General features: G+C 40.1%; 1 protein-coding gene across 5 annotated transcripts in view; it reads left to right on the forward strand.

The window, feature by feature from the left end:
- TUT7 (terminal uridylyl transferase 7) overlaps positions 1 to 15,742 on the forward strand; it is a 59,874-nt gene that overhangs the window by 24,741 nt on the left and 19,391 nt on the right. For all 5 annotated transcript variants that reach the window (XM_044265775.1, XM_044265774.1, XM_044265777.1 and 2 more), the window contains exons 12-22: positions 2 to 182; positions 1,603 to 2,687; positions 3,273 to 3,423; positions 5,410 to 5,496; positions 6,328 to 6,428; positions 8,117 to 8,174; positions 11,977 to 12,080; positions 12,912 to 13,001; positions 13,408 to 13,521; positions 13,694 to 13,771; positions 14,370 to 14,547. In XM_044265775.1, the coding sequence (XP_044121710.1) occupies positions 2 to 182; positions 1,603 to 2,687; positions 3,273 to 3,423; positions 5,410 to 5,496; positions 6,328 to 6,428; positions 8,117 to 8,174; positions 11,977 to 12,080; positions 12,912 to 13,001; positions 13,408 to 13,521; positions 13,694 to 13,771; positions 14,370 to 14,547 (2,227 nt within the window). The remainder of the gene's footprint in view (position 1; positions 183 to 1,602; positions 2,688 to 3,272; positions 3,424 to 5,409; positions 5,497 to 6,327; positions 6,429 to 8,116; positions 8,175 to 11,976; positions 12,081 to 12,911; positions 13,002 to 13,407; positions 13,522 to 13,693; positions 13,772 to 14,369; positions 14,548 to 15,742) is intronic.

A 15,742-nucleotide genomic window follows, 5' to 3' on the forward strand; every position in this document is an offset into this window, starting at 1 on the left:
GGTGTCATTAATGTTTGATTTCAAGCACCTGCCGTCAGTACCAGTTGGACAGCTCTGGGTGGAAATGCTTCGATTCTATGCTTTAGAATTCAATTTGGCTGACTTAGTGATCAGCATTCGTGTTAAAGAATCTGTATCTCGGGAGTCAAAGGATTGGCCCAAAAAGCGCATTGCCATTGAAGGTATCTCAGAACATTTATTTTTAATTCCTTGTCTTTTTAAGGTACCAGTCTAACCGCATGCTTTTTACTTCATTCTCCTTTCAGCCTCCACGTGTAATGTAGGCCTGATCCCAAAAGTGAAACAGTTAGAATCTTGCATGTGTTACTGTGGTCATTTTAAGGGATCAAGCTGTTTGTTCATCCTGAGGTTTTTAAGCACTGCAGTAAAATGTCTTAGTTAAAAAACAGCTAAAACAGTGGCTGGCCGAGTCCTCGCTTTCTTTGTAAATTGCTTAACAACTTAACTGCTTTCTCCCCGCCGCCCACCCTGATGTGTGAATCCCCCTTTCCTCTTTACTGTTCTCATTGTTGGATTTTTTTTGATTCAGTACTTTCCTGGATTGTTGTGTTCATTTAGTTTTATGAAGGTGAGAAAATACTTTTTCTCATGAAAAATAACTGTTCATTGGATTCCTTTTCATAGAGAGAGGGGCTTGTTATTTTTGGAATATCTACAGTAGCATTTGGAACTGATTCATGAAAACATTTTTTCTAGCAAAGGTTCATTTAACTAAAACCATTGTATCAAAGACTCGCTGATGTGCCCTGTAGACTACATTAAATGGACTAGCTCTTCTCAGCTTTGCAGGGTCAGGAGGTTGAAACCCCTCTAGAAATCTTAATTCTCCTCCTTCAGACAACTTAAAGAACCTCCTAAATGGAATTCTCGTATTTTTGCTTGATTTTTTTCAAGCTTTATATTGCATAAGAGGGTTTTTGGTTTTTTGGTGTGGTTTTTTTTTTTTTTTTTTTTTTTTTGCATTTTGCATTTTGCATAAATTCTGTGTGCAGTCATGGGGATCTCACATTTTTAAACCCTCCCCTGCAGTTTCTCTGGCTCAGCTCTTCTGGCCAATTGCCTAACCTGCTGGAGTTCTAGGGGAGGAGAAAAGATTGAGAGAAGTGGTGTCTCCTCCTGGTGCCTCCCTCTCGCCCCTGAATTCAGTCCAGCCAGTTCAGTGATGGGGCTTCCCAGGGCAGAAGAGTGGAGGTAAGCTCTACACACCACAGGGCCTGGCTGAGTGGGGAGGCAGAGCACTCAGCAGAGCCTGGCGGGAAGCCCTCTCTTCCCCAAGGCACAAGAGCCACACAGATGACACCTTTTTTACCTCCACAGTCACAGAACAAAATAGGGAAGGGATATTGGTTCGGAACAGAACGGGTACTCTTCATAGAACAGACGTTTAAGGAAACATTTCTTTTTGTTCTTAAACTACCTCTTTTTTATTCCCCATCCCCAATTTTTAAAAAAGCATACAAGATTCATGCTAAACTTTAGTATCATTTGTTGTCTGTTTTTATCTACAGCAGGCTAATTTTTAAAACATGAGATAGAAATGTATGAAGTGGTGGATTTTTCTTTCTTTTTTTTTCGTTACAGATCCCTATTCTGTTAAAAGAAATGTGGCAAGAACTCTAAACAATCAACCAGTGTTTGAATATATACTTCATTGTTTAAGGACAACATATAAGTATTTTGCCCTTCCAAACAAAATTACAAAATCCAGCCTTCCAAAGCCTCTGAGTACTGTCACATGTCTTTCCGAACATTCTAAAGAAGTAGCCGAGCATGACCCAGGTACACAAGCAAAAGAGGATAAACTGAAAAACTCAGTTTTGGCTCAAGAGCCAGGTGCTGCCATTTCAACTACAGACACCTGCATGGTGCAGCCACTGACTCTTGTTAAAGAGACCGTTGAAAGCTTTGGAAGCCCCCCATCGGAGGAACTTGGAAATGGGCATGTCAGTGTCCGCCTGGAAAACCGAGACCGTATCAAGGCAGGGGCCAGTTGTGATGAGCATGAGGATATTAAAGGACACCATCAAGAAACAGGAAGTGAAACTGGGAGAGAGGGCAAGCATCCTTTGACTGCCGATGATCAAGGTCTAAGGTGTAGCAGACGTGGAGAGTTTGTCACCTGTCATGGCACACAGAATAATGAGACAGAGAGCACTTTGCCTTTAGAAGGCTTCCAAAATCCCGCAGCCAAAGCGTGTGATGGATTCACTACTTCGGAAGACAAGGCTGATGTTGATGAAGAAGGCATAGAAGGTACGGATGATCTCGAAGATGCTCTAAGCCACTTCGCCCCCTCAAGACAGGGCCATACATCAGGAATCATTCATTCCGACGAAGAGGAGGAGGAAGAAGAGGAAGAGGATGACGATGAAGAGCCCAGGCTGTCCATTACCCAAAGGGAAGATGAGGATGACTTGGCTAATGAAGATGAGTTAGAAAATACATACACAGGATCAGGGGACGAGGATGCCCTGTCTGAGGAGGAGGATGAATTAGGGGAGTCTGCTAAGTGTAAAGACTCGAAAGAAGGTGGAAAACTTGCAGCTGGGGCTCTACTAACAGAATTCAGTAAGATCTGTCTTAAAGAAGAAAATACATGTGAGGAAGGCTCAACTGTGTCTGATTTCTTCTATGAATTTAGTAAACTCACCTTCACTAAAGGCAAGGTAATCAGTGCCACTCAGCGCCACCTAGTGCCACAGAACTAAGAGACATTAAACAGTTGTTTTTTTTTAAGTATTTTATTTATATATTTGACAGAGATCACAAGTAGGCAGAGAGAGAGGAGGAAGCAGGCTCCCTGCTGAGCAGAGAGCCCGACGGGGCTCCATCCCAGGAACCTGGGATCATGACCTGAGCCGAAGGCAGAGGCTTTAACCCACTGAGCCACCCAGGTGCCCCGAGACATTGAACAGTTTTAATGCATGTAATTTTAATTTTCGTGTACTAGAACAGAGCTTTCCCATGTCTCGTGGTAGCGAGGAGTTGGCGCAGTCCAGTACAACCACTCGATCGCCTTCCCTCCTTAGACCCGTGCGAATCTGCATTGGAGAAAGGGAATGCTCTTGGTAGTGGAAATTACTACCTTTTTCTCCTGTGTATCCCATAAGATATCCCCGTTTGGCTGCACATTATTTTTATTCCTTTGGCAAGTGAGAGTAGACTGTGGACTTCTCAAAAAATGATTCAGGGCCCCTTTATTTGGCAGAGTTGTGTCTTACGTCTTGTTTTGCTTTGCCACCTTCCTGCAGTCTCCTATGGTCGTGTGCAGCTTATGCAAACGAGAAGGTCATCTCAAGAAGGACTGTCCCGAAGACTTCAAAAGAATTCAGCTGGAACCTTTGCCACCACTGACACCCAAATTTTCAAATATCTTAGATCAAGTTTGCATCCAATGTTATAGTAAGTTATTAATATTCCTTTTCATTTGTCAAAATATTGCATTGACATTGGCTCAAGAGTCCGCAGAATCACTGACCTGTTAGCTCAGTCACCGAGACCAGGTCTGTTCCATTCTGCGCTGTGTCCATGGAGCTCTCTGTGCCAGTTGAGACTCACAGGAAACAATTGTTGAAGGAAAGACAGCGAGGGAGGGAGGATCTTTTCATTCTAACTGTTGGAATACTAGCATTCCCAGCTGGTTTTCCTTAGAAACTGTTTTCCTAAGTGCAGTTAATAGTATCTTTTGGCAAGGAGTACTGCACAGGCCAAGTAGGGAAGGAGTGTGCTCGCTGCTCCCTGTGGGGGAGAGTTGTGGGTTAAATTAGCATAATAATGGCTTCTGAGAAATGTTCCCTGTGAAGAACTTACTTAACTCTTCATCCCAGCATTTCCAAAATCTGAGCATAAAATACTTTAATTAACACTTATTAATGACCCCCTAACAGCCCTTTGAGGAATACCAGTTTGGGGAAGTGGAAAAACACTGAAAGGAAGAAGCAGGCCTCTCTTCAGATGAACTTGATGCATCACCTCCTGAGGGAGCTGTGCTGGAAGGCACTTACTTACTAACTTACTAACCAGTGACTGAGTCGTTTTTAAACCTTTGTGGAGTTTATAAGCTATGAAAGGAAACTAGAGTCCCCTTAGAAAACTATATATATACATATATATATATATATATATATATATATATATATATATATATATATGCCATGCTCACAAACTTCTGTGCCCTGAGGGCCACCTTTATAGAACCTTGGGTTTCTGAAACCTCGTAGCAGAACCACTGTTCAGATTCCTGGGAACAGATTCATTCTTTCTTTCTTTCTTTCAATTATTTTTTATTTTGGGGGGTATAATACATTATTAATTTTTTAATTTTTTCCTTTTAATTTTAAAAAGTCAGTTAACATATAATGTATTATTAGTTTCAGAGGTAGAAATCAGTGATTAATAGTTGCATATGTACTCAGTGCTCATTACATCATGTGCCCTCCCTAATGTCCATCACCGAGTTAACCCCATCCCTCCCATACCTTTCCCCTCCAGCAGGCCTCAGTTTGTTTCCTATAATTTAGAGTCTCCGATGGTTTGTCTCCCTCTCTGATTTTGTCTTTGTTTGATTTTTTTCCTTCCTGATCTGTTTTGTTTCTTAAATTTCACATATGAGTGAGATCATATGATAATTATCTTTCTCTGATTGACTTACTTCACTTAGCTTAATAGCCTCTAGTTCCATCCACGTCATTGCACATGGCAAAATTTCTTTTTTTTTTTTTTTTAAGATTTTATTTGTTTATTTGACAGAGATCACAAGTAGACAGAGAGATAGGCAGAGAGAGAGAGAGGGAAGCAGGCTCCCTGCCGAGCAGAGAGCCCGATGCGGGACTTGATCCCAGGACCCCGAGATCATGACCTGAGCCGAAGGCAGCAGCTTAACCCACTGAGCCACCCAGGCGCCCAAAATTTCATTTTTTGAAACTGCATAGTATTCCATTATGTATATGTACCACAGCTTCTTGATCCATTCATCTGTTGATGGACATCTGGGTTCTTTCCATAGTTTGGCTATTGTGGACATTGCTGCTATAAACATTCAGGTGCACATGCCCGTTTGGATCACTACATTTGTATCTTTGGGGTAAATACCCAGTAGTGCGATTACTGGGTCATACGGTAGCTCTATTTTCCGTGTTTTGAGGACCCTCTATACTGTTTTCCAGAGTGGCTGCACCTCTGCGTTCTCACCAACAGTGTAAATGGTGGGGGCAGACTATTTTCAAAGAAAGACGTTCTCTATTTTATATTACTAATGCTATCTACCAAGAAGACACATGGAATTTAGTTTTCTTTTTAAGTTGTTAGATTTGTTTTATAAAATGATTTTTTTTTCTCCAGAGCACATGAACAATCTTTGTTTCTAAAATTTATTTTTATTTTAAACAGAGGATTTTTCTCCAACTATTTCAGAAGATCAAGCTCGTGAACATATTCGGCAAAACCTAGAAAGTTTCATAAGACAGGAGTTTCCAGGTAAATAACTTTTTACATTTAAGAAAAGAAAAGTAGCATGACCTTCCTTCAGACTGAGTACATGTGTTACAAGCACATTAACTTGGAGAATGAGAAAGAATGGTGGTGGTGGGGACAGGGCTTCAGTTACTTTATGATCCGCTGAGGATAGTATTTGGTCTGCCCGATCCTACTTTACCAACAGTGAAGACAGTAGCAGTATGGGATTTCTGTTAACAGACCCCACAACTGAAATTTCATTTTGTGTTCTTACTTATTTTTAAAGATTTTATTGATTTATTTGACAGAGAGATCACAAGTAGGCAGAGAGGCAGGCAGAGAAAGGGTGGGGAGGGGGGAGGCAGGCTCCCTGCTGAGCAGAGAGCCAGATGCGGGGCTCGATCCTAGGACCCTGAGATCGCGACCTGAGCTGAAGGCAGAGGCTTAACCCACTGAGCCACCCAGGGGCCCCATTTTTCGTGTTCTTTTTAAAGTCAAAGTTCACATCGCTAAAAAATGAATATTTAGAAAGCAGTAAAATTACATTATTAAAAATACTGATGTGATCCACATTTTCCTTGAACTATCCTTTCATTTAAGAATAAAGTTTGGCACTTGGTAATCTTTCACACTATATGTAGATTATATTTATTTAAAGTAAATTTTGAAAAAAAAATTTTGAGAGGAAAAAGTTTGTAATAAGTGAACTGGTTAATAAAAGAACATAATTATAATGAGATTCATATAGGATAGTTAACAACTGGGTATTTTTGATTCATGAGAGGGCCATTTTGATCAGTTGATTAAATGTATTCAGGTAATTAGTTATTACTTTTCGTATATCCCTAACAGGAACTAAACTGAGCTTGTTTGGCTCCTCCAAAAATGGATTTGGGTTCAAACAGAGTGACCTTGACGTCTGTATGACGATTAATGGACTTGAAACTGCAGAGGTACAGTGACCACTTAAAACTTGAATTTGCTCTGGCGGTGTGATTTGATAATCTTGACTGGCAGTACAACTTGGTATTTTCCAAATTTATCAGCAATACCATATGAAGTACGCCATTTGACACAGTCTCTCTGCTCAGATACTTACAGAGCTTAGAGGTAACCGTGAGGAGGTACCAGGGTGTGTATTTTCAACATATAGTACAGAGAGGATTTGAAAGCAGCTTATGGGAACACTACCAGGCCAAACCAGCCCCTCCGGTGTCCCATTGACATGGCCAGTGGGCAGATGTTGATGCACACACCCACAGGAGCCTTTTTGAAAAATGTTTTAGGAAGCAGGCAGTGTGGTCTTCTGAGACTTGTTTAGCAGGCAGGCAAATGTACCATGGTAAGAACGCTAAACTTACAGTTCAGAGACCCAGATTCAAGACAGGCTTGCTTCATATGTTCCTTACTACGTGGTCTGGTCTTTGGTTGGTAATCTGTAAAAGGAAAGCGTGCCCTCTGCTCCTCGTGCCTCAGGAGATTTGCTCTGCACCTCAGCTTGGATCATGTATGTCAGGAGTCAGCGGACTACAGCCCACAGGCTAAAGCCAGCCTACTGCCTGTTCTGTCAGAAACAGAGCACAGTCACATGCCTCCATTTGTGAAGTGTTGACAGCCTCTGCGTTCATTCGATAACGACAGAGTTGAGTAGTTACAACAGGGTCATACGGCCTACAGAGGAGAAAAGGTTTGCTAGCCCCTAACAAATTTAAGGCCTTTATAAAATATAAAATACTGCATAAAGACAGAAAGTCTGAGAAGTGCGAAGTCCCTTTTTTTATTTTTAACCACAGCCCAAACACTGTATAGCCAAAAATGAGTGATGTTGCTGTCACTCAAGGCCTTTTTATGTCTTTGCTTACTTTCCAGTCTTTGTCTTTTGAGGATGTATGTGTTTTGGGAGAATAGGCAAAAGTTAGCTACCCTGAGTTTGGTGAGTAAAGAGGATAAGCAGGATTGGGTCCAATAGATGGAATTACCTCCTTGTACATCATCAATATTGAATTTTTACATAGCTTAGAAACAAGCTTTATGGGCATTTCTGAAGGAAAATTTCCAGTACATCTGGGATGTGTGTAGCCATTAAAAGGGTTTATGTTGTAAAAGGTGAGCCCAATGTTTTTAAGTATGATTTATTTGAAACATTTGGATTTACTGTATGACTTTCATTTGTGCATTATACACAGTCCTGTGGAGGGATTCTCTGAGCTTAATCACCTTACACAGCTGTTCATCAGCTCTTAACTGAAATATAATGAAAGTCCACCCAGAATGAACAAAACAGGGCACAGAAGCTCCATCTTCTTTATTCTGGCACAGAGGGCACTTCTGAGTAGCAGAGTTACATAGAGGGGGCAAATGAAGGTCCTCATTTGGACAATGATTCAGACTTTTCTGGGACATCTGATTTCAGTCTCTCTTATACCTCCAAAAACAATTTTAGTAAATAGGGTCTATGGGAGTTTTTGTATCCTTAGGCTTTTTCCTATGAATACTGACCAAGGCTTGCCTAGGAGGGAAAAATGTATATAGAATGAGTTGAAGTTAATATCATTATTTCTGAAGGTAATGGAAGCTCTCTGTAACCAGGTTAGGAACCTGTCTTCCCTTTGTGATTCAGCACATGCACTTTTTGTTGCAGGGATTGGACTGTGTAAGAACTATTGAAGAACTGGCAAGAGTCCTCAAAAAGCATTCAGGTACCTCAGCAAACTTTGTCTAAAAATATTTTTGTCTTTTTTATCAGTGTTTTGCATACTTAAAATTTATTCATGCCAATGCAACAAGTAAAGTGGCGCACATAGAGTACATTTGGAGAGTTAGTGTCTTTCAACAATTTTGTGTGATGAAGTAGGAAAGAATCGGTAATCATTTGTGTGCATTTTGTTGCCTAGCTGAGTTTTATTTCAGAACAAAGCATATACCATACAGGCAAGAAATTTTGGAAATCCATTTCGCCGTATTGACATTGTGTAAGTCCAAGTGTTGCTGGCAGTGGTGTGAAGCGTAGTGGAAAGCACTGGGGGGTTCTGGACTGTCTTTGTGCTGCTTGACAATTACATGCGACCCTGAACAAGTCATTTAACTTTATGTTCTCTCTTTCTCTCACCAATAAACTGAGAACTGAACTGGGTCACTACTAAATTTTTATAGCTATAAAATGTACAGCTGCTGTAAATCGTGCCCACTGCTGCCATGCCGTTAACGTATTCTTTTGCTGTCAGGGACAGCTATGGATGCTGTTAACAGTGGGTATTTTCTTTTTAAATGCGGTTCAGCAAATTTCTGTGCTGGGAGCTGGGAATGAAGGTGAACACAATATGGTCTGTGACCCCACAAAAGTAAAACTCCATGGTCTGTCCATGAGATGCTTTCTTTTGAGGAAGGTAGCAAACATTGTATAACGAACTGTGTGTGTCCTTCATTCAGAGCCACCAGCTGTTAACATTTTACTGCCTTCAATTTATCATCATCTTCTTGCTTGATCACAATTTTTTCTGTATCATGTGAGGTTAAACTGCAGACATGTTCCTTTCCCCTAAATACAGCAGCGTATGTATCTTAAGCATGAACTGTGTTAAAAACAGGTCATTTTTAGACTGAAACGTCTTATACACACAGATGGTAATGGATCACAGATTACATGGAACAAGAATTGTAAATAATAGCTAAAGGGCTATGATTGAAACCTAATATCGTTAAAACGGTCCCCTTCTATCTTATTGGGTGCCTACTATGTGCTTAGCACTGTATTGGGCACTTGGGGATGGTGGAAAAATAAAAAGTCTATACAAGCCTTTTCCTTGGGCAACTTTCAGATTTAAAACAAGGGAAGGTAACCTCATAGACCATGTAATGATGGAAGGCAGCGTTCATTTTTCAGAACAGGTCAGACGCTACTGTAAGTATTCAGTAAGTTCTGAGGAGAGAGAGGTTCTGGGAAGGAGTTACGTAGGGGAGGTTCATGGAAGAGATGGGTTTATGCTGCTCGCAGGTGACGCTGAATATGATTTGAGAAGGATCTTCTCCCAGAAGAGAAGTCATTCCTGAGAGGGCACACGTGTGAGCAGGAGCTGACTGCGGTCTGTCTGGGAGGACCGTGGGAAGATCAGGGCATCGAGAGAGGAGTTTCAGGCGGTTCTTATTACTCATTGAGGTAAAGTCTGCAGATGCTTGGAAACCAGTGAAGTTTCTTCCAAGAGAGGAGCAACTCGATAAAAATAAAACTTAAGCTTTTTCGTCAGCTGGTAGAGTCTCTCAGAGAAGGTATCCTCTAAGTGAATTCAGGGCCAAAGGACCTTAACCAGGTGCTAATGATCCTAAAAGGGAAAAGGACAGGAGAGATTCCCAAGGGGACGTGGTACCTGCAAGAAAGAAAGAAGGGTTCGGACTGATGTGAGGTACTTGAGAAACGAGTGTTTGTAAGAGGACACCACGTGGAGGTGTATAGTTTGCCATGAAGGTATAATCTCCAGGAGTTAAAAGTCCAGCAAGCAATTAGAAATATAGAGTTGTTGGTCAGGATTAAAGAACAAAAGAAAACAATTTTTCATTGAAATCCTTGAAGAGAAAGAGAGAGAGACCAAGAATAAAACAATTCTTAGGGATTCTTTGAGAGAAGTTAAGGACAATTCCTGTGAGTAGAAGTTAAGAAAGGACACTGAAAAGGGCACCATTGGAACGACAAGAACCGGAATGATGTGCTGGGAATAGATCATAGCGGACAGGCTGGTAATGGGCAACCATGTCAAATTCTAGAATGGGAAGAAGATGGAGTGTAGAGCTCTCTAATTTAGTTGCGGTATAGCAGAGTAGTTAGTGGGGGCTCTTTAGTCAGACTCTCTGTTTTTAAATTTTGTCTCTCTTCTTGTGTGGAGATATCTGTAATCTCTATATTGGATATAGTCTGGTTGTGTGTTCCCAGAAAGACTCTCAACCTCATTTTAACTACTTGGTTCCTCATCTACAAAGTAGAATAACAATAATAGCGTTCAAGGTTAAGAAAGGTGGTAGGTTAAAGTACAGGGTCTAGCATATGCCAGGGATTCAGTAAATATGACCTACCTTGCCCCACCTCCCCATCAGGAAAAGTTAGACCTCCTCTGTCTCCCTCACAGACTTTTTGTGTTGTAATTTCTATCATCTACATACTTTCCTCCTGAACTTCGGATCACTATGTATCTGCCCTTCGGATACCACCACTTACCTGTTTGAGAAAAAACTCCAACTCCATCTCAGAATGAACTCCTCTTTCTCTTTACTGCCTTCCTGCTGCTGCAGCTTCCACTGCCTGCCCTTTCCTCTGAATCTACTTTCTCCATCGTTGACACTGACATTCTTGGAATCACCAAAATGGGTGAAGCAATGACTAATTCATCCTAGAATAGGTTCAGTAGAAACCTATGGAGGTTTCTTCAGGAGAAACCTTTGGAGTTGGTCACACCTACATGCAAATTTCAGCTCTGCAATTTACTAGCTCCATGTTCCTAAGCAAATTAATATTCCTAGGGCTTTGTCCTACAGCCCTCCTTCTTCTCCCTTATCCCCCCTACTTCCATGTCCGCTCCCCTTATCTCTACTTCCCTAGCTAGTCCAGGTGTATATTCTCCAAAGCATGTCTTGCTGCTTCTCCGCACCACATGCCACCAAGATAGTTGAGCCCCAGATAGATCATTTTTCATAATGGTCACCGTGCCCCTCTGGTTGGTGTCTGGTTGGTGTCTCCAGTCTCCATTGCCAGGGTGTTGTGCAGATAGATGAGGTCAGTGTTTCTCCCCAACTTACACAGTTCATTGGTGTCTCCTTGCCAGGATATGTATGTTCTCTATAGGCTCTTCCTGGTTTCTGCCCCACCTCCTATCACTCATTGTTCCTTTCCCTAAAGTCTACTCTATAGCCTTCACAATTCCATGGAAGGAACATGCCCTTCTGCTTTAGGCGTCTGCCTTGTGCCTGTGTATATTTCCTTGTAAATCCCTCAGTTGCCTCTATCTTTACCTGTCCCTCTCCTTTTTCAAAGCCTAGTTCAGGCAATTTCCTCTCCTATTGAAGTTGATTCCTTTCTTTTATCGTCTTAACTTCTAGCTCTGTGATGAGTAATTTTTGTTTTGAGGATTCAGATAATTGCCCCAAAGGCTTTTCTCTATATTAGATGTAGTCAGGTGAGAAGAATAGGGAGGGTCCAAGTAGCCAAGCCTCTGTAGTAGCCTCTTCTGTTCTGTCTTTATGAGACTGACTGCCCTATACGCATGCTCATGACCCAGTGAGTTCCTGGAGGGCACTGGCTGCCTTGTTCATCCTTGTACTTCAGATATAGATATGTTTCACTAATAGACTTTGCCAGAAAAGTCTTCCCAGCTGTTGAATAACGGAATTGAGTAGTTCCAGTGACTGCAGTGAAACAGACCAGTTAGGTTTACATCATTTTATGTTCGAACATTAACAAGAGTAGCTTATGGCCCAGCTGCTGTATTTCACAGTACTATCTTATTCCCAACCTAGGTCTGAGAAACATCTTGCCTATTACAACAGCAAAGGTGCCAATTGTAAAGTTCTTCCATTTGAGAAGTGGTCTAGAAGTGGACATCAGTTTGTATAACACACTGGTAAGATTTTCTCTAAGCTTTTTCTTTAGGGAGATCAAGGGGAACAAATCTCTCTTAATTTACAAAATCTCAAGTAAAATTAAGCCATTTTTTTTATCTTATTCATTTTTTTTAAAGATTTTATTTATTTATTTGACAGATCACAAGTAGGCAGAGAGGGAGACAGAGAGAGAGGAGGAAGCAGGCTCCCTGCTGAGCAGAGAGCCCGATGCGGATGCGGGGCTCAATCCCAAGATCCTGGGATCATGACCTAAGCCGAAGGCAGAGGCTTTAACCCACTGAGCCACCCAGGCGCCCCTCATTCTTTTAATCATTATTTAGGAGTGCTTGCTGTGTGCCTAGCAGTGTTCTAGAGACGGGATGTAACAGAGAGTTGCTTGTGTTTATTTAAAGTGAGGTCAGAGTGGCAGGTGCTTTTAGTTTGGCTTGAAGTTTGTTTTATTTTATAGTGTATGTCTGTCTTTGGTCCCATAGTTGCTTTGCTTTGGAGCTTTATGGACCTTCTCTGGATCCTAGGGGCATTCAGTTTAAATAATGCCAGGGTGAGGTGGGGGACTCCTAACATCTACTTAGAATTACCTTAATAGCCCTTATTTCTAGGAATGTTCAGAATAAGGACATATTAACATAATGGAAGTCGTGAGTTCATATATCATTTATAATTCTTATTATTAGTAAGTTAATGAAGCTCTGTTTTGGGGGAAAATATATTGGTTTCAGTCTAAAGGTCTTCAGTCTGAAGTGAATTATAGTGTAAACCTTCTCAGAATATTCCAACCTAAAATTTTTTCTTCTAATTAATCCCTTATGGTGTAATTTTCCTTTTAACAGGCCCTTCATAACACAAGGCTCTTATCTGCTTATTCAGCCATTGATCCCAGAGTTAAATATTTATGCTACACCATGAAAGTCTTTACAAAGGTGAGTATCCTTCCTGTTGGGATTCATCAGGAAATTTCACTGCATCTTCAAACCTAGGTGAAAACATAAGTCTGTATTTTTTAAGGACCCATGGCTGTATTAAATGTTTCCTTTAACTACTTTGGGAAGCCTGCCATAGCAAGCTATAGTTTTATCATCTTAAATTTCATATATGATAATCTGATCTTGCTTGTGGCTGTTGGTTGGGGTTTTTCTTTTGTTTGTTTTTGACATCCTTTTCGTTGGTCTTGTTTGGTTTTGGTGACATATTTTAGCATTTGGAGATTTAATTTTCATATTACAGCCCTGTAGAAGCACCTTACTTTTAGTGATAAACAGGATAGCTGCAAATTTAGCAGAAAACATTGGTGATGTTTTCTTTGTCCCTCACTTTCCTTCCCTCCAGATGTGTGATATTGGTGACGCATCTAGAGGCAGCTTATCGTCATATGCATACACGCTTATGGTGCTATATTTTCTCCAGCAGAGGAATCCACCAGTCATTCCTGTCCTTCAAGAGGTATTAGTAAAAGAAATTGTGTTTCTCACCTAAAGCTGGGTTGTCTTTGAGCCCTCTTCCTTCTCTAGTATTCTGTGGTTCTGTAGTTAAATATTTAACTATTTTCCTACAAGTTTTTGTATCAATGCATTAAATTTGTAATCCATACTAATAGTTTAAAAATTAATTTCAGATATACAAAGGTGAAAAGAAACCTGAAATATTTGTTGATGGCTGGAATATTTATTTTTTTGATCAAATAGATGAACTGGTACGTATTTTAAGAGTAAAGATTTTTTTACATCCTTGACTAAAAGTTAGCTATACTGTGCTGTGGTGTTGTGGTCAACAACTATATTATCACTTGTTATATTTATCTATATTATGATAGTGAAAAACTAGCATATACAGTTGTTTGCTTTGAAGTTGAAAACATTAAGCCAGGTGAGTTTCAAGGGACTGTGTTTCAGATTCCTTTAATGCCTGTCAATTCCAAATGGTTATGTAACTTTATTCCAAGTGAATATTTGCCAAGGAGTTTGAAAAGACTTTCTTTGAGTTCGAAGGTCTAATAACCCAGGCATCATCAAGGCTCTTAAAATTTATTTCCAGATGCTTCCACAAACATGCATTCTGGGGTTTGACATTTAAAACCCTGAGCTCTTCCTGTCTCTGAGTCACAGGGTAGAGATTAATAAACTCATAAATTACATTTAAAAATGTGAAAGAAAGTTATGTAATTATATTTTTATGTATTTAAATTCCAGTTAATTAAAGTAAATCCAAACTTACTCCCTAAGATACAAATGAAGATAGATATTTAAACTTTACTATAAAGCATGATATCTCTTGTTCCCTTCTATTTCTAGCCCACCTATTGGCCAGAATATGGGAAAAATACAGAATCTGTTGGGCAACTATGGTTGGGACTTCTTCGATTCTACACAGAGGAATTTGATTTTAAAGAACATGTTATTAGCATCAGGAGAAAAAGTCTGCTTACAACTTTTAAGAAACAGTGGACCTCAAAATACATTGTTATTGAAGGTACAAATAAAATGAAACTTAAAATGGTTTAGAATATAGAGTTGGAACTGTGAGGGCATTATTTTTCATCCCTGCAGAGCTCTTCCAGAACGGCCAGGAGCCACTGGTTGGGATGGGCAGCACAGCCTTCCTATTACTGTCCACATCAGCACACTTGACTCTTTCCAGTATAAAGATTTATTTTTAAGTGACCCAAGTCCTCCTGTGGGCCCTCTCACCAATTCAGAAGTCTTTTGACCAGGACACATCTTTGATTTTTGTTGAACATCTTCTGGAGAATAAGTTTGCAATAGAGATAAGACAGCTTCCAAAAGAGTAGGACTTTTAACACCTTCCGAATTGAAGACGGGGCACTAAGAATGAATTTTCAGGATCCTCACTTGCTCTTTATTCATTAAGGAGTTTATGTATAAGTAATTATATATAAATTTTAACATTTCTTTTGCCCACGCTGAAGCCTTTTCTTCCCCACTGAATGCAAGGATCCCTGGGCCATATATGTTTGTAGTTGGTTATTTATTTGCAGTTTGTGTGATTTTAAATTTAGGGACAAAATGAAGTTTAAATGCTTAAAACTGAATTGAGAAATGGCTAAGAAATATTTTATTGATTTTAATCTTTTTAATTTTTTTAAATGTACAGATTAGCTAAATAACATGGTACTCTACGTTCTGTTTCCATCATTACTTCTGCCTGTTGGCAGTATGATAATACTGTGAACATTTATAAAGTTAAATTCAGATCACTGTGACTTTAGATAGGGTTTTAACGTTTTAGGATTTCATGTGTCAAAAACATAGAACTTTGTCTTAAACCTTTCCATTATCACAGTGGATTCTTATGGTCTCCAGTTGTTCATATTTTGTTTTTAATTTTTGAAGTCTCTTAATCTTTTACTTCTCATTTTTACATTACTTTCAGATGAACCATTAATAATAGGCTAAGTGAGAAAGAATCCTTTTAACCAGCTGTTCTAGAATGGAGGAATTTTAGGGGTGGCGACAGCAGCAGTGATTATAACTCTCCCGTAGCTTAATATCATAGTGTCCCTGCTGCATTAAGCAAACAACCAAAAATACTTCCACATACACACATGTGAAAGTCACCAGAAGGAAACATGATCAAACCTACTTGGAAGGAAGGGGCAGCTGGGTGGCTCAGTGGGTTAAAGCCTCTGCCTTTGGCTTAGGTCATG

The sequence above is a fragment of the Neovison vison genome, chromosome 9 (assembly GCF_020171115.1).
Source record: "Neovison vison isolate M4711 chromosome 9, ASM_NN_V1, whole genome shotgun sequence".
Classification (NCBI taxonomy): Eukaryota; Metazoa; Chordata; class Mammalia; order Carnivora; family Mustelidae; genus Neogale; species Neogale vison.